The 22,542-nt window shown below is 45.9% G+C and overlaps 1 protein-coding gene across 4 annotated transcripts in view; it reads right to left on the reverse strand.

The window, feature by feature from the left end:
• Window positions 1-4,304: 4,304 nt before the first annotated feature.
• Window positions 4,305-22,542, reverse strand: part of LOC123997436 (single-stranded DNA-binding protein 3-like) — a 30,326-nt gene continuing 12,088 nt past the window's right edge. Inside the window, exons 6-18 of one of the 4 annotated variants that reach the window (XM_046301682.1) lie at window positions 17,901-17,990; window positions 15,025-15,099; window positions 13,416-13,478; window positions 13,145-13,282; window positions 11,941-12,008; window positions 11,803-11,851; window positions 9,657-9,692; window positions 9,341-9,395; window positions 9,092-9,156; window positions 7,669-7,747; window positions 7,179-7,207; window positions 6,116-6,217; window positions 4,305-5,612 (exon numbers count right to left, since the gene is read on the reverse strand). In XM_046301682.1, the coding sequence (XP_046157638.1) occupies window positions 5,583-5,612; window positions 6,116-6,217; window positions 7,179-7,207; window positions 7,669-7,747; window positions 9,092-9,156; window positions 9,341-9,395; window positions 9,657-9,692; window positions 11,803-11,851; window positions 11,941-12,008; window positions 13,145-13,282; window positions 13,416-13,478; window positions 15,025-15,099; window positions 17,901-17,990 (879 nt within the window). In that variant the 3' untranslated portion in view covers window positions 4,305-5,582. Of the gene's footprint in view, window positions 5,616-6,115; window positions 6,218-7,178; window positions 7,208-7,668; window positions 7,748-9,091; window positions 9,157-9,340; window positions 9,396-9,656; window positions 9,693-11,802; window positions 11,852-11,940; window positions 12,009-13,144; window positions 13,283-13,415; window positions 13,479-15,024; window positions 15,100-17,900; window positions 17,991-22,542 lie in introns of all 4 variants that reach the window. The other 3 variants (XM_046301672.1, XM_046301698.1, XM_046301691.1) reach the window with 3 other exon arrangements.

Consider the following 22,542-nt stretch of genomic DNA (forward strand, 5'->3'; position numbering starts at 1 on the left):
ATGACACATTATCCCCTAATCCCTACAGCTATTGACACATTATCCTCTAATCCCTACAGCTATTGACACATTATCCCCTAATCCCTACAGCTAATGATACTTATCCCCTAAACCCTACAGCTAATGACACATTATCCCCTAATCCCTACAGCTATTGACACATTATCCCCTAATCCTTACAGCTAGTGACACATTATCCCCTAAACCCTACAGTTAATGACGCATTATCCCCTAATCCCTACAGCTATTGACACATTATCCCCTAATCCCTACAGCTAGTGACACATTAACCCCCAATCCCTACAGCTATCCAGTCATTTCACAATCGGAGAGAGGGAGAGAAGTGGATAATAGCTGGGGCAAGTGGATGACATTTTGAATTGAAATCCAGCCCTGAGCGTAGTAGAGTGATACGTTTGCCCAGTGTGCAGAATGCATACAGATGCTTAGGTTGGTTTACCTGTAAATCCTGTGCAGGGACAGGGGCTTGGCAGTGCTACAAGGTAAGGTGGACTGAGTAGCAAAGGCAATGCAAAGACAGCACATGAGAAGGAGGGAATGAATATGAGTGGAATGATTTCTCCTGTCCATACATCACCATCACAGCAGAGCCAACTTTAGTCAGCTAAGAGCAAAACCTCTCACCAGAATCATCAATTCAACTGTAGTGAGTGGCTGAGCTCTCCATTGGGTAAGAACATTTTGGATGGAGCACTAGCTGGATGAGAGATATTTTGCATTGTAAATCAAGACATTTTGCATAGTGCTCCTACTGTTTAGCAATGGACAAATGAAGAGACGAAAAGCACACCAGAGGCAGCAAGGTTCCAGCCACTGCCTCAGTGAGAGAGAGCCAAGAGAAGAGCAGCAAAGCAGTGGAGGTGGTACAGGGCCCCAAACAAACATATAAATATTGTAAAAGAGAATAGAAGTGTTAGACACCTTCTATGATATTGATACATTAGAATTGTTCTCTTTAGGTTTGAAAGAGAAAGTACATAATGAATGTCTAGTGTTTCTACTGGTATTCAAATAGTATTATTCAATATTCAAATTTGGTATTCAAATAGTTACCACCAAATGGTGTGTCCGCTGATCTTTTGTGTGATCTATGTGTTGATCACAGTCGGCACTGGGGGCCCCTGTGTTACTCCACAGACAGTCCTCCTGGCCAGGTCAGAGCCAATAGTCTGAAGGGGAATTCGGAATGTATTCAGACCCCTTCACTTTTCCCACATGTTTTTACGTTACAGCCTTGTTTGATTTAATTAAATGTTTTCCTCATCAATCTACAGTACACACAATACCCCATAATGACAAAGCGAACACAGATTTATTTTTATTAAAAATAAAAAACATACCTAATATACATAAATATTCAGACCCTTTGCTATGAGACTTAAAATTGAGCTCAGGTCCACCCTGTTTCCATTGATCATCCTTGAGATGTTTCTGCAACTTTATCTTGAACTTTAACCGGAGGTGCCTTACTGCCTAAACTAGTTACCAACGTAATTAGAACAGTAAAACTATTTTGGGGGTCATACCTGTGGTATAACGTCTGATATACCACGGCTTTCAGCCAATCAGCATTTAGAGTTCAAACCACCCGGTTTATAAACAAAAGTAACTGTCACAGTTTAACAGCCCATATCTTTAACATTAGTCTAGCTGCTTAGGCTATGCCATTACCCCGCTCCCTGGGCACGTTAAATGTGTCTGTCTCATCTCATTCACCGATATGAACTGATGTAGAAGAAACTGGACAGGCAAAAGCAAATTCCTTGTGGACAACTGTCTTGTTGCATTTACCTACCCAGTGTTTTCATATTCCTGTGTATACGAACCAGACAAGACAGATTAACCTATTTCACACTATTGAGACACGACCATGTCCTCCTCTATAGGTCTCAGCGGGTTTGGCCCAGCCCGGCAGAGTGGTTCCCCTGCGGCCTGTTCCATCAGATGATGCAGGACTTCCTGTTGTCTCGGCTGGAAGCGATAGGCTATAGTGCCCTCTGCCGTGGTGGTCTGGTCAAGGCGCCGAGCGAGGATGGTGGGTCCTGCCTGCTACAGGCTGGTGTGTACTGTGACCCTGGGGCAGCAGGGAGATGGAGGAGTGCTGGTACTGGCTAGTCTTGGATCTCGAGACATACACCTGTTTCCCCACACTTACAGGAGCAGAGAGATGTTCTGTACCACCAATCTGCTTGTTGTGTGCTGTAAGGTAGATGAAAGGCCCTAATCCAATGGATGAAAGTGGTCAGACAAAAAGCTAAGGCATACAAGATCTGCTTTCCAGTTGGCACCCTATTCCTTACATCAGGGGTGTTCAAACTACATAGGGCCCCATGGGTCCTTGTCGAAAGTAGTGCACTAAATAAGGATAAGGGTCCCATTTGGGATGCAGCCCCTGGACCAGAGGTCATCAGCACCAGTCACTTCCTGTCTGTCCAGTTTGTATGGAAGACTCCTCTTCCCTTCCTTGTCATATTTGATGTGTACTTGAATTCAAAAATATATATTTTATATGCATAAAAATTGTTTATACATTTGTTGTGTTACTGGTTCTTTTTTTGAACACTTCTCCACTTTGTGACAGTCAGGGGGGGTAGTGGATGAGAGTATTTGCGAGACCAGCGAGTGTGAGAGATTGTCTAGGTGGCTGATGATCCTCAAAACTAGAGAATGACCCTGCTTTAGGTAGCATCCAAATGACCCTGCTTTAAGTAGCATCCAAATGACCCTGCTTTAAGTAGCATCCAAATGACCCTGCTTTAAGTAGCATCCAAATGACCCCGCTTTAAGTAGCATCCAAATGACCCCGCTTTAAGTAGCATCCAAATGACCCCGCTTTAAGTAGTATCCAAATGACCCCGCTTTAAGTAGTATCCAAATGACCCCGCTTTAAGTAGTATCCAAATGACCCCGCTTTAAGTAGTATCCAAATGACCCCGCTTTAAGTAGTATCCAAATGACCCCGCTTTAAGTAGTATCCAAATGACCCCGCTTTAAGTAGCATCCAAATGACCCCGCTTTAAGTAGTATCCAAATGACCCTGCTTTAAGTAGTATCCAAATGACCCTGCTTTAAGTAGTATCCAAATGACCCTGCTTTAAGTAGCATCCAAATGACCCTGCTTTAAGTAGCATCCAAATGACCCTGCTTTAAGTAGTATCCAAATGACCCTGCTTTAAGTAGCATCCAAATGACCCTGCTTTAAGTAGTATCCAAATGACCCTGCTTTAAGTAGTATCCAAATGACCCTGCTTTAAGTAGCATCCAAATGACCCTGCTTTAAGTAGCATCCAAATGACCCTGCTTTAAGTAGTATCCAAATGACCCTGCTTTAAGTAGCATCCAAATGACCCTGCTTTAAGTAGCATCCAAATGACCCTGCTTTAAGTAGTATCCAAATGACCCTGCTTTAAGTAGCATCCAAATGACCCTGCTTTAAGTAGCATCCAAATGACCCTGCTTTAAGTAGCATCCAAATGACCCTGCTTTAAGTAGCATCCAAATGACCCTGCTTTAAGTAGCATCCAAATGACCCTGCTTTAAGTAGTATCCAAATGACCCTGCTTTAAGTAGCATCCAAATGACCCTGCTTTAAGTAGCATCCAAATGACCCTGCTTTAAGTAGCATCCAAATGACCCTGCTTTAAGTAGCATCCAAATGACCCTGCTTTAAGTAGTATCCAAATGACCCTGCTTTAAGTAGTATCCAAATGACCCTGCTTTAAGTAGCATCCAAATGACCCCGCTTTAAGTAGTATCCAAATGACCCCGCTTTAAGTAGTATCCAAATGACCCCGCTTTAAGTAGTATCCAAATGACCCCGCTTTAAGTAGTATCCAAATGACCCCGCTTTAAGTAGTATCCAAATGACCCCGCTTTAAGTAGTATCCAAATGACCCCGCTTTAAGTAGTATCCAAATGACCCCGCTTTAAGTAGTATCCAAATGACCCCGCTTTAAGTAGTATCCAAATGACCCCGCTTTAAGTAGTATCCAAATGACCCCGCTTTAAGTAGTATCCAAATGACCCCGCTTTAAGTAGCATCCAAATGACCCTGCTTTAAGTAGCATCCAAATGACCCTGCTTTAAGTAGTATCCAAATGACCCTGCTTTAAGTAGTATCCAAATGACCCTGCTTTAAGTAGTATCCAAATGACCCTGCTTGCTTTGTAGAGTGGGAAAACGTGAAGAAATAAAAATAAAAATAGACAAGAAGTTGAGTCATTGTAAAATGATATTAACAAGCATTCTTTCCTCAGTTTGAAATAAAGAAAACACCAGTAAATAAAGGCAACCTGGGACAGAGGTGTATAACGCTTAATATTCACAGAAAATGAAATAAACCTTTTATCACATTTACAAGACTGCCGCTAAGTTTATGGTTTAGAAAGCGTTGGACTAATTTCAAAATAACTGGGTCAATATACATAGTCAAATTGGTATCAAAATATAAAAAAAACAGCAACAAGGAGACAAAATACCCGGAGAAAAAGAAAAACTATCAACTACCAATATGCATCTCAGGTTACAATGGGTTTAACTCTTCCACCGTCACATCATCCAGATGGAACAGTAGGAAACCACGGCTACAACGATGTTGAGAAAAAGGACAGAGTGTTAAGCACAGGCAGGGAAGAGGTTAAACACACATCACATGTGGACTGGAGCGGCGCTAGGTAGTATGTTGTTCACAGATCTCAGCGTTCATGCACCTATGTTGTTTCCAAACCCACAGTTTAGCCCAAGTTCGCTTTCCCCCTTGACAGAGAACAAGAACAGCAGTGAGACTGTTTAAATAAAAAGCTGAATAAACCAGTGCAGAATTAGATTGCTCTCCTCATCGACAAAACCATAACCCACAAAACATTCCTTATCGATGAGATTTTGTTGACACATTGAATGGGATCCAATTTCACTTTTTAAAAACCCACTGAGCACTTAAACTGTTAAAAAGGCCCAGTTCCATCACATCACTTCCCCTTAAAATATGGATAAATAGTACATAGGGACAAAGTCATTTAAAGGAGTAGTCACAGAGTTAAAGGCAGATTCAGACGCCTGTTTTCAGTCTCATTTTGTGACACATACTGCGTGGCTGAATGCAGGACCTGAAATATGAAAAAAATAAACAAATAAATTGAGAGTTTTTCCTAGTTTACAATGCTTAATGCACATCTGTGTTTTAGGTGGCTATAAGTTGAAACATGGACAGAACATCTTGCACCACAAAGCAATAATAAAATCATAAGAGGTCAACTTTGACCATTTTCTTTGCTGGGCAGGGGGGGGGAATAATCATTTCTGCAAATAATTTTTAAAAATGGTCATGTATGCAGTAGTTTCAGTAGCTGGTTTCGTCACACTTGGGGTGGTGATGAATGAAGAACTGTCCTTCATTTGGAACGAAGAGGAGCAAGAAGTCGCCATTTTGAAAATTCGCATATCAGCATTCTGGAATTGCGTGGAACCAAAATGGCGCCTGTCCCTGGTTCTGTGCTGATACGTTTTGGCCATGTCCTGTTATGAGCTCAGATCCTCTGAGTGATGGCAGATTGAGGGGGAGTTCACACACTCATCGTCATGGTAGGGGAGTACTGCTGAGGGACACAGACAAAGAGTTAAAATCAGGAGAGCTTACGCTAATGGCATGACACACACACACAACAAACAATAGAATACATACTGCAACTGTAGAAAGGAAATGCACTTCCTCACTCTAACCCCCAAAAACCTTATTTGGCACCTGCCCAGTGCCCCCACACTACACTGCCACTGTAGAGTCAATGATGCTGTCACAATGATGCTGTCACTGTGGCTTCCCTTGGGTGTCAAAGTGCCATGACCGTAGCTTTACTGTGGAGTCAATACTGCCATATAGGCACTACTTATAGTTACTGGCAACACAGTGGCCTCAGCTGGGTTGTGTTCACTAGGCACTAATTGGAAGAAAACTGACTGAAACATGGAGTGACTACCTGATCTTGTTCAACAAGAAACAATTTTAAAAAAAACATTTCTTCAACACTTATAATTTTATCCTCTCCTACACTAAAACACATTAAAACATTTTATATTGCATGGTGAGAAGGGGACTTACATTCTCACTCTGAAAGGAGTGCAGGAAGTTCCCACCCAACTCGTCACCGTCCCTCGGGGTTCCAGGAGGGTTACTAATGCCACTTAGATGGTTTGGAGAGTTCTGCGAGGAGGCAGGAAAGAGACTAAGTAAATAGGCAACAACAAGTAGTCTAAGTGTCGTCATTGTCCCTCTTGACATTGACAGCGCTGGAGTTGGCAAGAGCAGAGAAAGGTCTGGTCCCAGGCTATAGGAGGAGACAACAGGTCTGGTCCCAGGCTATAGGAGGAGACAACAGGTCTGGTCCCAGGCTATAGGAGGAGACAACAGGTCTGGTCCCAGGCTATAGGAGGAGACAACAGGTCTGGTCCCAGGCTATAGGAGGAGACAACAGGTCTGGTCCCGGGCTATAGGAGGAGACAACAGGTCTGGTCCCGGGCTATAGGAGGAGACAACAGGTCTGGGCCCAGGCTATAGGAGGAGACAACGGGTCTGGGCCCAGGCTATAGGAGGAGACAACGGGTCTGGGCCCAGGCTATAGGAGGAGACAACAGGTCTGGTCCCGGGCTATAGGAGGAGACAACAGGTCTGGTCCGGGGCTATAGGAGGAGACAACAGGTCTGGGCCCAGGCTATAGGAGGAGACAACAGGTCTGGTCCCGGGCTATAGGAGGAGACAACAGGGCTGGGCCCGGGCTATAGGAGGAGACAACAGGTCTGGTCCCGGGCTATAGGAGGAGACAACAGGTCTGGTCCCGGGCTATAGGAGGAGACAACAGGTCTGGGCCCAGGCTATAGGAGGAGACAACAGGTCTGGGCCCGGGCTATAGGAGGAGACAACAGGGCTGGGCCCGGGCTATAGGAGGAGACAACAGGTCTGGTCCCGGGCTATAGGAGGAGACAACAGGTCTGGGCCCAGGCTATAGGAGGAGACAACAGGTCTGGTCCCGGGCTATAGGAGGAGACAACAGGTCTGGGCCCAGGCTAAACAAGAAGTTCAATAGAAACGTATTGCACAAATTAGTCCAAATGATTTGTTATGTTTTGCCAGTAATCTATATGTATAGCCATGTTATAGTATTCACCTTGTTGAGTCCGTCCATATCACCAGAGCCTAAAAAAAATAAACGTTTATAGTTCATGAATACTGAAATTAAAACATTAGGATTCTTTACTGAACTAATAATGCAACAGGTCATATGTGTGCTAAAGATATATGTATGCTAAAGCCTGGCACTGTTGCTGAGAATATGTCTCCTTGCGTCACATTACTGGTTGATCTACTACACTGTACCCTGAGTCCCAAATGGCACCCCATTCCCGATATAGTGCACTACCTTTCACCAGAACCCTATGGGCCCTGGTCAAAAGTAGTGCACTATATAGGGATTAGGGTGTCATTTGAGACACCACCACTGAGGGAGCCTACGTTCAGATTGTCTGAATGAACAACTACTCCCAACTCGTCATGCACTGGTTAGTGAATACTGTTCTAAACTGAACACAACCCCAATTGGCACTTGAGAACTATATGTTGTATGGTAACCACTGGCAGAGTAGAGCGCAGTGCTTTACCTAGCGATCCATTCATGTGGTGTGGTTCCATGCCTGCCATGGCCCCCAGGGGTCCGTCAGAGCCAGGGCCCATAGGGAACTGTAGCGGGAGACAAGCACTGCCTTACTACACATGTCAACAGAACAGGCACCACTATCACAACAGACTAGGCCAGGAAGAAACAGGGTATGTCCCAACAGGGTAGGCCAGGAAGAAACAGGGTATGTCCCAACAGGGTAGGCCAGGAAGAAACAGGGTATGTCCCAACAGGGTAGGCCAGGAAGAAACAGGGTATGTCCCAATAGAGTAAGCCAGGAAGAAACAGGGTATGTCCCAATAGAGTAAGCCAGGAAGAAACAGGGTATGTCCCAATAGAGTAAGCCAGGTAGAAACAGTGTGTGTCCCAATAGAGTAAGCCAGGTAGAAACAGTGTGTGTCCCAATAGAGTAAGCCAGGAAGAAACAGGGTATGTCCCAATAGAGTAAGCCAGGAAGAAACAGGGTATGTCCCAATAGAGTAAGCCAGGTAGAAACAGTGTGTGTCCCAATAGAGTAAGCCAGGTAGAAACAGTGTGTGTCCCAATAGAGTAAGCCAGGTAGAAACAGGATGTGTCCCAATAGAGTAAGCCAGGTAGAAACAGGGTATGTCCCAATAGAGTAAGCCAGGTAGAAACAGGGTGTGTCCCAATAGAGTAAGCCAGGTAGAAACAGGGTGTGTCCCAATAGAGTAAGCCAGGTAGAAACAGGATGTGTCCCAATAGAGTAAGCCAGGTAGAAACAGGATGTGTCCCAATAGAGTAAGCCAGGTAGAAACAGGGTGTGTCCCAATAGAGTAAGCCAGGTAGAAACAGGGTGTGTCCCAATAGAGTAAGCCAGGTAGAAACAGGGTATGTCCCAATAGAGTAAGCCAGGTAGAAACAGGGTGTGTCCCAATAGAGTAAGCCAGGTAGAAACAGGGTATGTCCCAATAGAGTAAGCCAGGTAGAAACAGGGTGTGTCCCAATAGAGTAAGCCAGGTAGAAACAGGGTGTGTCCCAATAGAGTAAGCCAGGTAGAAACAGGGTATGTCCCAATAGAGTAAGCCAGGTAGAAACAGGGTATGTCCCAATAGAGTAAGCCAGGTAGAAACAGGGTATGTCCCAATAGAGTAAGCCTGGTAGAAACAGGGTATGTCCCAATAGAGTAAGCCAGGTAGAAACAGGGTGTCCCAACAGAGTTATATAGAGTCTCAAAAGGCACCCTTTATAACAACAGTTATTTTGTCCAGGGCCCATAGTGCACTATATAGGGAATAGGGTGCCATTTGGGATGAACAGTTTCATTATGTAGGACTAGTTAATGTTTCTTACAATCGTATCTTAAAAGTTATCTGGCGATGAAGAAACATGAAACAACGTGACTACTACAACAGATTTGAGAGGGCTGGTATGAGAAGCAAACTCACATTTGATCGGTTGCCAGGTCCAGTGTTGATCATAGTGTAGAGGTTGTCCCCAGAGTTGTTAGAGTCTGAAAAGTGGTTGATAAGCAATCAATCTCAATTATTATTATTATTATGATAATCAATAGACAAGTGTACTTCGGGCAATGAGAACAGCCAAGATGGCAAACACACTCATTGAAGATGACAGTTATTTGTCAAAACATTTTTACATTAATTCCTATTCCCCAAGGTGGACTATGGAGTACCTACCCGCAGGGCTGGGCATAACGGGTGTTCCAGTGGGTCCCCCTCCACCAGAACCCCCCTTTAGAGTGTCAGAAGAACACAACCCATTTATAATTAAACAGTGAATCACAAAACCAGCAATGTATCTGTACCAGGGTCAAATCTACAAACACGAAAACAATAATATACTGGTATCTGACTGAAGTGTGTATGTGTGTGTGTGTGTGTGTGTGTGTGTGTGTGTGTGTGTGTGTGTGTGTGTGTGTGTGTGTGTGTGTGTGTGTGTGTGTGTGTGTGTGTGTGTGTGTGTGTGTGAGAGAGGTCGTCAGAGAGTACTTACCCCATACGCTCCAGGAGAAGGTGATGAGTAAGGCATCTGAAACAACCACAACATTACAGGAACAGGGAATCTAAATCGGTGTTCACCTCTCGAAACGGTATCATTCATCATTTTAGCATCGCAGCCTTATCATTATCCATCTTACATGGAAGCTGGGGGTGTCCCGCACCCTATTCCCTATATAGTGCACTTCTTTAAACAGGGGCCTTATGGGTTGTGTAAGGCGCTATAAAGGGAATAGGGTGCCATTTAGGATGTAGCCTGGGATATATAATACTACAATTACATCCAGGACTGGGGAACTTGGTAATGCATTAGATCTCCAGAGCTCTTACTGAGAGAGGTCAGACAGACTGCTGCAATCTGAACAGACAACATCATGGTGTGTATAATATTATATATATATATATATGCCAAGATCTCTTATTGCTGTCACTTGTTATATCCACTTCAAATCAGTGTACACTTGTGGCCAAAAGTTGAGAACAACACAAACATTAATTTCCACAAAGTTTGCTGCTTCAGTGTGTTTAGATATATTTTTGTCAGATGTTACAATGGAATACTGAAGTATAATAACAAACATTTCATAAGTATTAAAGGCTTTTATTGACAATTACATAAAGTTGATGCAAAGAGTCAATATTTGCAGTGTTGACACTTCTTTTTCAAGACATCTGCAATCTGCCCTGGCATGCTGTCAATTAACTTCTGGGCCACATCCTGACTGATGGCAGCCCATTCTTGCATAATCAATGCTTGGAGTTTGTCAGAATTTGTCTCTGCTCTAGATGGTTGGGAGAAGTTGCTCTCGGAGGATGTGTTGGTACCATTCTTTATTAATGGCTGTGTTCTTAGGCAAAATTGTGAGTGATCCCACTCCCTTGGCTGAGAAGCAACCCCACACATGAATGGTCTCAGAATGCTTTACTGTTGGCATGACACAGGACTGATGGTATCACTCACCTTGTCTTCCCCAGACAAGCTTATTTCCAGGTGCCAAACAATCGGAAAGGGGATTCATCAGAGAAAATGACTTTACCCCAGTCCTCAGCATTCCAATCCCTGTACCTTTTGCAGAATATCAGTCTGTCCTTGATGTTTTTCCTGGAGAGAAGTGGCTTCTTTGCTGCCCTTCTTGACACCAGGTCATCCTCCAAAAGTCTTTGCCTCACTGTGTGTGCAGATGCACTCACACCTGTCTGCTGCCATTCCTGAGCAAGCTCTGTACTGGTGGTTCCCCGATCCCGCAGCTGAATCAACTTTAGGAGAGGGTCCTGGCGCTTGCCAGACTTTCTTGGGCGCCCTGAAGCCTTCTTCACAACAATTTAACCGTTCTCCTTGAAGTTCTTGATGATCCGATAAACGGTTGATTTAGGTGCAGTCCTACTGGCAGCAATATCCTTGCTTGTGAAGCCCTTTTTGTGCAATGCAATGATGACGGCACACGTTTCCTTGCAGGTAACCATGGTTGACAGAGGAAGAACAATGTTTCCAAGCACTACCCTCCCTTTGAAGCTTCCAGTCTGTTATTCGACTTCAATCAGCATGACAGAGTGATCTCCAGCCTTGTCCTCGTCAACACTCACAACTGTTAACGAGAGAATCACTGACATGAAGTCAGCTAGTCCTTTTGTGGCAGGGCTGAGATGCAGTGGAAATGTCCTGTGTAGCTCAGCGGGTAGAGCATGGCGCTTGTAATGCCAGGGTAGTGGGTTCGATCCCCGGCACCACCCATACGTAGAATGTATGCACACATGACTGTAAGTCGCTTTGGATAAAAGCGTCTGCTAAATGGCATATATATTTTGGGGGGATTCAGTTCAGTTGCATGGTAAATAGGGACTTTGCAATTCATCTGATCACTCTTCATAACATCCTGGAGTATATGCAAATTGCCATCATACAAACTGATGCAGGAGACTTTGTGAAAATTTATATTTGTGTCATTCTCAAAACTTTTGGCCACGACTGTAGATAAAAAGGGAGGAGACAGGTTAAAGAATAATAACGTTCGACACCTTGTAGAGTCCATGCACCGACAAATTGAGCATGTTCTGAGGGCAAAAGGGGGATGCAACTCAATATTAGGAAGGTGTTCCTAATGTATTGTATACTCCGTGTCGAGAGGGGAAGTTGGACTCACTGAGTTGCCGTTGTTCGGATTGGGCCATGGTCGACCAGCACCTGGGCCCCTGCATTGTGACGAGAGAAACCCCAGTTAGAAAACAACACACACGGGAGATGCATCATGTGAAAGAAGAGTAATAGAGACAAGGCTCACATCATGTTCACTCCTGGCATCCCAGGGCCCATGGCATTATGTGGAGGCCGCATCCCACCACCAAAGTTCTGCAACGACAACTAAGAATCAGACCATAACCAGACCGAACCAAGGCCAAGAACCGAGACAGACTGGATGGGTGATGGTGACAGGCAGTTTCAATAATCAGGGGGCGAGTCTCTGAAAGACTACAGACATTTTGTAAACTTCTTAGAGATAACGGCTGCCTACAGACGGGGGTGTAACATTACCAGTCTGATATAACAGCTGCCTACAGACGGGGGTGTAACATTACCAGTCTGATATAACGGCTGCCTACAGACGGGGGTGTAACATTACCAGTCTGATATAACGGCTGCCTACAGACGGGGGTGTAACATTACCAGTCTGATATAACGGCTGCCTACAGACGGGGTGTAACATTACCAGTCTGATATAACGGCTGCCTACAGACGGGGTGTAACATTACCAGTCTGATATAACGGCTGCCTACAGACGGGGTGTAACATTACCAGTCTGATATAACGGCTGCCTACAGACGGGGTGTAACATTACCAGTCTGATATAACGGCTGCCTACAGACGGGGTGTAACATTACCAGTCCGATATAACGGCTGCCTACAGACGGGGTGTAACATTACCAGTCCGATATAACGGCTGCCTACAGACGGGGGTGTAACATTACCAGTCTGATATAACGGCTGCCTACAGACGGGGGTGTAACATTACCAGTCTGATATAACGGCTGCCTACAGACGGGGGTGTAACATTACCAGTCTGATATAACGGCTGCCTACAGACGGGGGTGTAACATTACCAGTCTGATATAACGGCTGCCTACAGACGGGGGTGTAACATTACCAGTCTGATATAACGGCTGCCTACAGACGGGGGTGTAACATTACCAGTCTGATATAACGGCTGCCTACAGACGGGGGTGTAACATTACCAGTCTGATATAACGGCTGCCTACAGACGGGGGTGTAACATTTACCAGTCTGATATAACGGCTGCCTACAGACGGGGGTGTAACATTACCAGTCTGATATAACGGCTGCCTACAGACGGGGGTGTAACATTACCAGTCTGATATAACGGCTGCCTACAGACGGGGGTGTAACATTACCAGTCTGATATAACAGCTGCCTACAGACGGGGGTGTAACATTACTAGATATAATGGGAGCAGAACAGTAGTGGCCTACCTGGGGTCCTGGCCCCATAGGGCCCATGCCTCGAGGCCCACTCATCCTCTGCATTGGTCCCAAGTTAGGATGGCCTTGTGGTCGTGTGTGATCCATGGTTTGGAGCATGAGATGGGGGCCAGGGCCACCGCCAGGAGGCTACAAGACAGACAGGGGAAAGAGGGAGGGATAACTCATACGGAGGTAAATCTCTTTGTTAAACGACAGTAGACTGATGACAGCATTGTATGGTGATGTTGGTGGAGAATGCTGGGTACTGTAGTTTGTTTACCTGGTTGCCCATTCTTATAGGAGGGCCTCGTGGGCCTGCGGTGAATCGTGGGTTCATGAAAGACTACAAACACAAATAACAATTAATTTAAACTTGTGTTCCATCACAACATCAGCACAATTATACTGAAGAAACAACCATTGCAACCATTCATAAGGGAGGTAGTTGCTTCACTTGTAATATCTATAACGTGTATGTCGATTCTGTACCGGTACCCCCTGTATATAGCCTCCACATTGACTCTGTACCAGTACCCCCTGTATATAGCCTCCACATAGACTCTGTACCAGTACCCCCTGTATATAGCCTCCACATTGACCAGTACCCCTGTATATAGCCTCCACATTGACTCTGTACCAGTACCCCCTGTATATAGCCTCCACATTGACTCTGCACCAGTACCCCCTGTATATAGCCTCCACATTGACTCTGCACCAGTACCCCCTGTATATAGCCTCCACATTGACTCTGCACCAGTACCCCCTGTATATAGCCTCCACATTGACTCTGCACCAGTACCCCCTGTATATAGCCTCCACATTGACTCTGCACCAGTACCCCCTGTATATAGCCTCCACATTGACTCTGTACCAGTACCCCCTGTATATAGCCTCCACATTGACTCTGCACCAGTACCCCCTGTATATAGCCTCCACATTGACTCTGCACCAGTACCCCCTGTATATAGCCTCCACATTGACTCTGTACCCCTGTATATACCATTGTACCCCTGTATATAGCATTGACTCTGCACCATACCCCCTGACTCATTGACTCTGCACCAGTACCCCCTGTATATAGCCTCCACATTGACTCTGCACCAGTACCCCCTGTATATAGCCTCCACATTGACTCTGTACCAGTACCCCCTGTATATAGCCTCCACATTGACTCTGCACCAGTACCCCCTGTATATAGCCTCCACATTGACTCTGTACCAGTACCCCCTGTATATAGCCTCCACATTGACTCTGCACCAGTACCCCCTGTATATAGCCTCCACATTAACTCTGCACCAGTACCCCCTGTATATAGCCTCCACATTGACTCTGTACCAGTACCCCCTGTATATAGCCTCCACATTGTTATTTTACTGTTGCTGTTTAATTATGTTAGTTTTATTTTCTACTTATTTTTTTTACTTGCCACGTTTTTCTTCTTAACTTCTTAAAACATTGTTGGTTAAGGGCTTGTAAGTAAGCATTTCACTGTAAGGTCTACGCTTGCTTTATTCGGAGCATGTGACTAATAACATTTGATAGAACATCTACAATAACGGTTTCCTATATCACAGTTCGTTTTAACGATGTTTCTGCACTGCCGCCAAAAGCATCAAGCCGAATGACAGATGCGGAAGCATAGAGCGTACAGACAGAAATAGCATGGAGGCGCCAAGGCGGTGAAACGACAGTCGCCTTCCCAATAGGAAAGCACAAAGAGAAACACAGAGCTCCAACAGAGAGACAGAGTCTGCATCCCAATTTAAAAATCACACCATATTCTAAATATAGTGCACTACTTTTCACCAGGGCCCCAGGTCAAATGTAGTCCACTATATAGAGATGAGGGTGCGATTTGGGACACATCTAGGAGGGGAGAGCAGCAGTACCTGGCTTTGTGGTCCCATCATACTGTTAGGGAGAGGAGGCTGGGGGTGAGGAGAGCCCTGGGGACCAGGAGCACCCTGTGGCGTCACAGAGACAGAGAGCGACAGAGAGAGGGGAAGACAGACACAGAGGGAGGGAGGTAGAGAAAGGAGGGTTACTGAGCTGAGCAGAGGAGAGAGTGAGAAGCTGGTGTGCAAATGCAAAAAGCTGCCCGGTATATCTGTTGATTATTCACTCCACAGTAGAAGAGAGTGCAATAAGAGAGAGAGAGGAAAAGATAGAGAGAGGATGTGTGCTGTGATGCCTGCCAGTCAGAATAGCAGCCAGCCTCCAGCTTATCATCACTGCCAATTTCCCCCTCTGCCAATTAGCACAGCATTAATTAAGCCCTATGCAATTAGCTTTACATTGCTGCCCCCAAACACTGTCATTGTGGGCCAATGCTTCTGGTAATAGGGTGGCTTAATTAACAACATTTACATATTCAAATGACTGTGATAAAGGGAGATCTCTGTGCGTGTGTATGTCTCTTTCGCTCACACACTGAGATGGGCTACATATACTGTAATTACTTCTCTGGTTTTCAAAACACAAACATCTAGGACTAATCCTAGAGGCAACATGCCTACATAGTCTACTTGAAGAAACAGAAGTGTGTGGTTTGACTTTCACTAGAGGGAAAGCTGCCAAGAGTTTATCCTCATGAGGTATTGATTTACGGCAGGTGTTACAGCACCTTTCGATTTCTCGATTAAGGTTTAGGCCCAACTGCACCTCCCGGTTTCACTACAGTACACTGTGTGTAGACAGACAAATTATTTTCTGATGTCTACTAAAAACACAGGCTGCTTCCCAAACGGCACACTATTCCCTACTTTTGACCAGAGCAGTGTGCTATGTAGGGAATTAGGGTACCATGTGGACGCAACTAGACTACAGACCAGAGCAGAGACTAGACTACAGACCACAGCAGAGCAGAAACTAGACTACAGACCACAGCAGAGCAGAGACTAGATTACAGACCAGAGCAGAGACTAGACTACAGACCACAGGCTCAGAGCAGAAACTAGACTACAGACCACAGCAGAGCAGAGACTAGACTACAGACGAGGGTCGACCGATTAATCGGAATGGCCGATTAATTAGGGCCGATTTCAAGTTTTCATAACAATCGGATATCAGTATTTTTGGGTGCCGATTTACCTTTATTTAACTAGGCAAGTCAGTTAAGAACACATTCTTATTTTCAATGACGGCCTAGGAACGGTGGGTTAACTGCCTTGTTCAGGGGCAGAACAGATTTTCACCTTGTCAGCTCGAGGGATTCAATCTTGCAACCTTACAGTAAGCTGGTCCAACGCAATAATGACCTGCCTCTCTCGTTGCACTCCACAAGGAGACTGACTACCTGTTACGCGAATGCAGTAAGCCAAGGTAAGTTGCTAGCTAGCATTAAACTTATCTTATAAAAAACCATCAATCATAATCACTAGTTAACTACACATGGTTGATGATATTACTAGATATTATCTAGCGTGTCCTGCGTTGCATATAATCTGACTGAGCATACAAGAATCTAAGTATCTGACTGAGAGGTGGTAGGCAGAAGCAGGCGCGTAAATATTCATTCAAACAGCACTTTCGTGCGTTTTGCCAGCAGCTCTTCGTTGTGCGTCAAGCATTGCGCTATTTATGACTTCAAGCCTATCAACTCCCGAGATGAGGCTGGTGTAACCGAAGTGAAATAGCTAGCTAGTTAGCACGCGCTAATAGCGTTTCAAACTCTACTCGCTCTGAGCCTTCTAGTAGTTGTTCCCCTTGCTCTGCATGGGTAATGCTGCTTCGATGGTGGCTGTTGTCGTTGTGTTGCTGGTTCGAGCCCAGGGAGGAGCGAGGAGAGGGACAGAAGCTATACTGTTACACTGTCAATACTAAAGTGCCTATAAGAACATCCAGACCACAGCAGAGCAGAGACTAGACTACAGACCACAGCAGAGCAGAGACTAGACTACAGACCACAGCAGAGCAGAGACTAGGCTACAGACCACAGCAGAGCAGAGACTAGGCTACAGACCACAGCAGAGCAGAGACTAGGCTACAGACCACAGCAGAGCAGAGACTAGGCTACAGACCACAGCAGAGCAGAGACTAGACTACAGACCACAGCAGAGCATCATTGAAACACCACACAACAGCTACAGATGTGGAAAGCACATCAGCAGGGTGGTAGAACAGAGAGACAGCCGAGCAGATGAGAGAGAGGAAAGTTGCACAGTAGTGTGGCTCATGCATGCAGGCTAAACTCTTTACTTGAGAATCACACATACAGTAACTTAGCGATGCTTTATTGACATCAGTGGAGTTCAGCAGAAATTGAAGTCAGTTTTTCTTGCTTGTGGATCTCAAATTAGTATTCAGCAACTAAAGCAGTGGTCTCCAACCTGTGGTCCGGGGACCACTTGTGGTCAGGGAGGGTACTTCAGGTGCTCCACACATTTCCCCCCATAACATTCTAATAAAGAGATCTGGTGGTCCAATGGAAAGGAAATAATTAGGAACCACTGCCATAGAGCAGGGGTTGGCAACAGCTGGCATGCGGGCCAAAACCACCATTGTTTAGAAAAAAAATAGTATTAAGAATGTTTCTATTGGGTAAAAAAAAAGAGACAAAAATCACCAGGAAAAAATACAATTCTAAAATTCACCTCAAAAATGTATTGTTATTTTCAAATTAAATCTATATTTTTATAGTTGTAGTCAAATGATTATAATTATGTTCCATTCTCTCCAAAATAAATCATCCCGCAGCTGAATCTAGTGGCCTACCCCTGCCATAGAGTGTAGATTGAGGGGTGTGTGAGTGGTAGGAATCAGTGACCTGGAAGAATCCAGGGGGCATGGGTCCACTGGCAATCCCCTCTCCAGGGGGAATCCCCCCCATCACAGGACTGGGGGCTGCAGCAGCACTCTGGAAACATAAAACAAATGCCAGTTAGAGGGGTTTCATCGGAAATACGGGTTGCAGATCTAACTGGTTTGCTTTGTATGAGTTTGTAGGGTTAAAAAACCTTTCAACATATTCAACATGTCTGGAATCATAGACAGCATAGCCATTAGATAGATGGATTGTTAAACAACAGATACACATAAACGTTTCACAGAGTGGGAATCTAATTGCACAGCCAAATGTGCTGATCCAGCAGGGGCCCAGTAGATTTGATAAGAATCTGTGGGATTCACTCCTTCACTTCAAAGTGCTCAGGCACAGCAAGATCTCACTGGTAGGCCATTTCCTGTCTCGACCACCATAATTCACTAATGGACCATTTGCTTTGGTCACACACTTTCTCTCTCCTTTAGTAGGAGCCTTTGACCAGAGGCTAATGCCTACAGGACAGACTGACATTAGTATCTGGTATCCATGGCTATAGATTGGAGGTTGAGACCCTAGAGCTGTACTAAGTAGGGGAGTAAGGGTATACAGTACCCATGCATGTACGCACACTCACACACACCTTGAAAACAAAAAGCCACACACACACCCCTTACGCTATCCTTCACATACCTCCCTCTAGTCTCTAAAGCGCTAGACCTACTCAGACGTCACGAGTCGATATAGCCAACACACTCAGGGTCCCTGGTATATCGACTCACTGCACCCCTTCCAAATTCTATCTGAGTTGGGCCCTGCAGGGCCCCTGAAATACCACTGCAGGGAGAGAAGTGAGGCTGGAGCGAGTCAGCCAGGACCAGACATCACTGAGGCCAAGCCAGCCTGTTACTGGAACACACAGACAATTAACTATGTTCAGGGAGGATCCTTCAATACTACCACTCCTGCACTGAGCCTAAAGAGCAATACACAGCTTTAGGAGACTAGTATTGATGTCATAGAATAGTGTGATCAACCCACAATCCTCTCTGAGAATGATAACTTCTAAATCATTAACAGTCATAGTTATGTTCCATAACGATTATGCTCAATATCTATTCCAGGGCTGGGGTCAATTCCATTTCAATTTAGTCAATTCAGGAAGTAAACTGCAATTCCAATTCTTCTCAATGCCTCTATGAGGACTTTCATAAAATCACAAGTGTAATAGATCAAAATAAAGCTTAACTTCTTGCTAATCCAGCCGCTGTGTCAGATTCCAAAAAGGCTTTACAGCGAAAGCACACCATGCGATTATCTGAGGACAGCACCCAGCATACAAAACCATGAAAAACATATTTCAACCAGGCAGGTGCGACACGAAAGTCAGAAATAGAGATATAATAAATGCTTTGATGATCTTCTTCTGTTGGCACTCCATCGCAAATGGAGTTCGATAATGTCCTTCTTTATATCCTTAAAAACTCAATTTAGCTGGCACGCTTCAGTCAATAATCCCTCCATCAAAATTCCATACCAAACGTTACAAACTTTTCCAAACAAGTCAAACAACATTTATAACTTATACAATTTAAGATGGAGTACCAATGAACACGCTCTCATTCACGCGCTTGGAAACACTACAGCAAACTACAATTTCTGGCTCATTTTTCCAAAAACCAGCTTGAAACTTTTTTTTTACCCCTTTTTCTCCTCAATTTCGTGGTAACCAATTGTTTTTAGTAGCTACTATCTTGTCTCATCGCTACAACTCGGGGTACGGGCTCGGGAGAGACGAAGGTTGAAAGTCATGCGTCCTCCGATACACAACCCAACCAAGTCGCACTGCTTCTTAACACAGCGCGCATCCAACCCGGAAGTCAGCCGCACCAATGTGTCGGAGGAAACACCGTGCAAACTTGGTTAGCGCGCACTGCGCCCGGCCCGTCACAGGAGTTGCGATGAGACAAGGATATCCCTACCAGCCAAACCCTCCCTAACCCGGACGACCCAGTCGCAACCAGTTACGACAGAGCCTGGGCGCGAACCCAGAGTCTCTGGTGGCACAGCTGGCGCTGCAGAACAGTGTCCTTAACCACTGCACCACGCGGGAGGCCTCTGAAACTCTTTTTAAAGACTGTTGATATCTAGTGGAAGTCCTAGCAACTGCAATCTGGGAGGACTTTGCCTTATAAAAGTGACAGCCATTGAAAATAGTGGCAGGCTGAATTATTTTTTTCTTTCTGGATGGTTTGTCCTCTGGGTTTCGCCTGCCATATCAGTTCTGTTATATTCACAGACATTATTTTAACAGTTTACTTTGGGCATGCTTTTCATCCGGACGTGAAAATACTGCCCCCTACCCAAGAGAGGTTAATGGCCTTTTCCATCACACACCAGTGTTTATCTTCATGTAAGCTTGTGTTAACTTCTAGGCTTATGTTATTTAAGTCATGTTTTTCATCTAAGATGAAATTTTTTTGAATTTTGACTCAGAAAGGGTTGGTCACCACTGCCCTATATAGTGCACTACTATATAGAGAACAGGGAGCCATTTGGGATGTAACCTCTGTTCTGCTGCCGGAGAGGAGGGCCAGGACTACCAGATACTTTAGTACAGGAAGGGGCAGATGTCATTCTCTGTTGCCTGGGGGTCTGAGGAGTGGAGCAGCTGAGTGGGGGAGGGTTTCTTTATGACAGACTAGATCCATGCCTCTGGGTCAGTGTGTGTGTTTAAGAGTTAGGCAAAGCTGTCCTTGTTTCATACAAAGTCATTAAAGAGGGGTTAGGAAAGGGTAGGCCCCAGCCGCTGTTGTTGTGCTCTCTGTACAGAAACAGACAAACGCCCCCATCCACATCGACGGGGCTGTAGTGGAACGGGTTGAGAGAAGTTCCTCTGTGTCCAATCACTAAGTACTTAAAATGGTCCACACACATGCACACAGTAGTGAAGAAGGCACGACAGTGTCTCTTCCCCCTCAGGAGGTTGAAAAGATTTGGATTTTTAAAATTTTAATTTAACCTTTATTTAACTAGGCAAATCAGTTAAGAACAAATTCTTATTTACAATGACGGCCTACACCGGCCAAACCGGGACGAAGTTGGGCCAATTGTGCGCCGGCCTACGGGACTCGCAATCACGGCCAGTTGTGATACAGCCTGGAACCGAATCAGGGTCTGTAGTGATGCTTCTAGCACTGAGATGCAGTGCCTTAGACTGCTGCGCCACTCTGAAGCCATGGGCCCACAAATCCTCAAAAAGCACCATTGAGAGCATCTTGACTGGCTGCATCACTGCTTGGTATGGCAACTGCAACCGGTCGATTACATGACGCTACAGAGGGTGGTCTGGACAGCCCAGTACATCACTGGGGCTGAGCTGCCTGCCATCCAGGACCTCTATATCAGGCGGTGTAAGGAAGGCCCAGAAAATTGTTAAAGACTCCAGCTACCCAAGCCTTAGACTGTTCTCTCTGCTTCCACACAGCAAGCTGTACCAGAGCAACAAGTCTGACAGGTGCCTGGCAATTCCCAGCCCTACTAGTCACCTTACCCCTCTATATATCTACCACTCCAGTATCCCTGCACATTGGAAATATGGCACTGACCCTTACTTAATCGTGTTCTTCTTATTTCTATTCCTCGTGCATTTTGTTCTACTTTACTTTATAGTACAACTGTACCTGCGCACATGACAATAAAACTTGAAACTGAAAGGCCTTGCAGTAGGACCCAAAGAAGAGAACTCTCAGGCTCTCTACTACTACTCAACCATCCTCTCCTTGCCGCCCTCCTCCTCTCTCTCTTCCTCCTTTCCCCCCTCTCTCTCTCCCCCCCTCCTTTCCCCCTTCTCTCTCCTTCCCTCCCTCCCTCCTTTCCCCTCTCCCTCCTTTCCCCCTCTCCCCCTCTTTCCTCCCTCCCCCTCTTTCCCCCTCTCTCCTTCCTTTCCCCCTCTCTCCCTCCCTCCTCTTTCCCCCTCTCTCCTTCCTTTCCCCCTCTCTCCCTCCCTCCTTTCCCCCTCCCTCCTTCCCCCGCTCTCTCCCTCCATCCTTTCCTCCCCCTCTCTCTCCCTCCATCCCTCCCTCCCTCCTCCCCCTCTCTCTCCCTCCCTCCTTCCCCCTCTCCCTCCCTCCTTCCCCCTCTCTCTCCCTCCCTCCTTCCCCCCTCTCTCTCCCTCCTTCCCCCTCTCTCTCCCTCCCTCCCCCCCCTTTCTCTCCCTCCCTCCCCCCCCTCTCCCTCCTTCCCCCCCCTTTCCTCCCTCCCTCCTTTCCCCCTCTCTTCCCTCCCTCCTTTCCCCCTCCTTCCCCCCTCTTTCTCTCCCTCCCTCCTTTCCCCCCCTCTCTCTCCCTCCCTCCTTTCCCCCTCTCTCACCCTCCCCCCTCCTTTCCCCCCTCTCCCTTTCCCCTCCTCTCCCCCTCCCTCCTTCCCCCCTCTCTCTCCCCTTGCCCTCCCTCCCACCCCTTGCCCCCCCCCCTCTCACCATCTTGCCTTGTCCTCTCTCCTCTCTCCTTTCCCCCCCCTCTATCTCTCTCTCCCCCCACAATCTCACCTTGTTCCTCTCTCTCTCTCTCTCTCTCTCTCTCTCTCTCTCTCTCTCTCTCTCTCTCTCTCTCTCTCTCTCTCTCTCTCTCTCTCTCTCTCTCTCTCT

This window comes from Oncorhynchus gorbuscha, linkage group LG02 (assembly GCF_021184085.1).
Source record: "Oncorhynchus gorbuscha isolate QuinsamMale2020 ecotype Even-year linkage group LG02, OgorEven_v1.0, whole genome shotgun sequence".
Taxonomy (NCBI): Eukaryota; Metazoa; Chordata; class Actinopteri; order Salmoniformes; family Salmonidae; genus Oncorhynchus; species Oncorhynchus gorbuscha.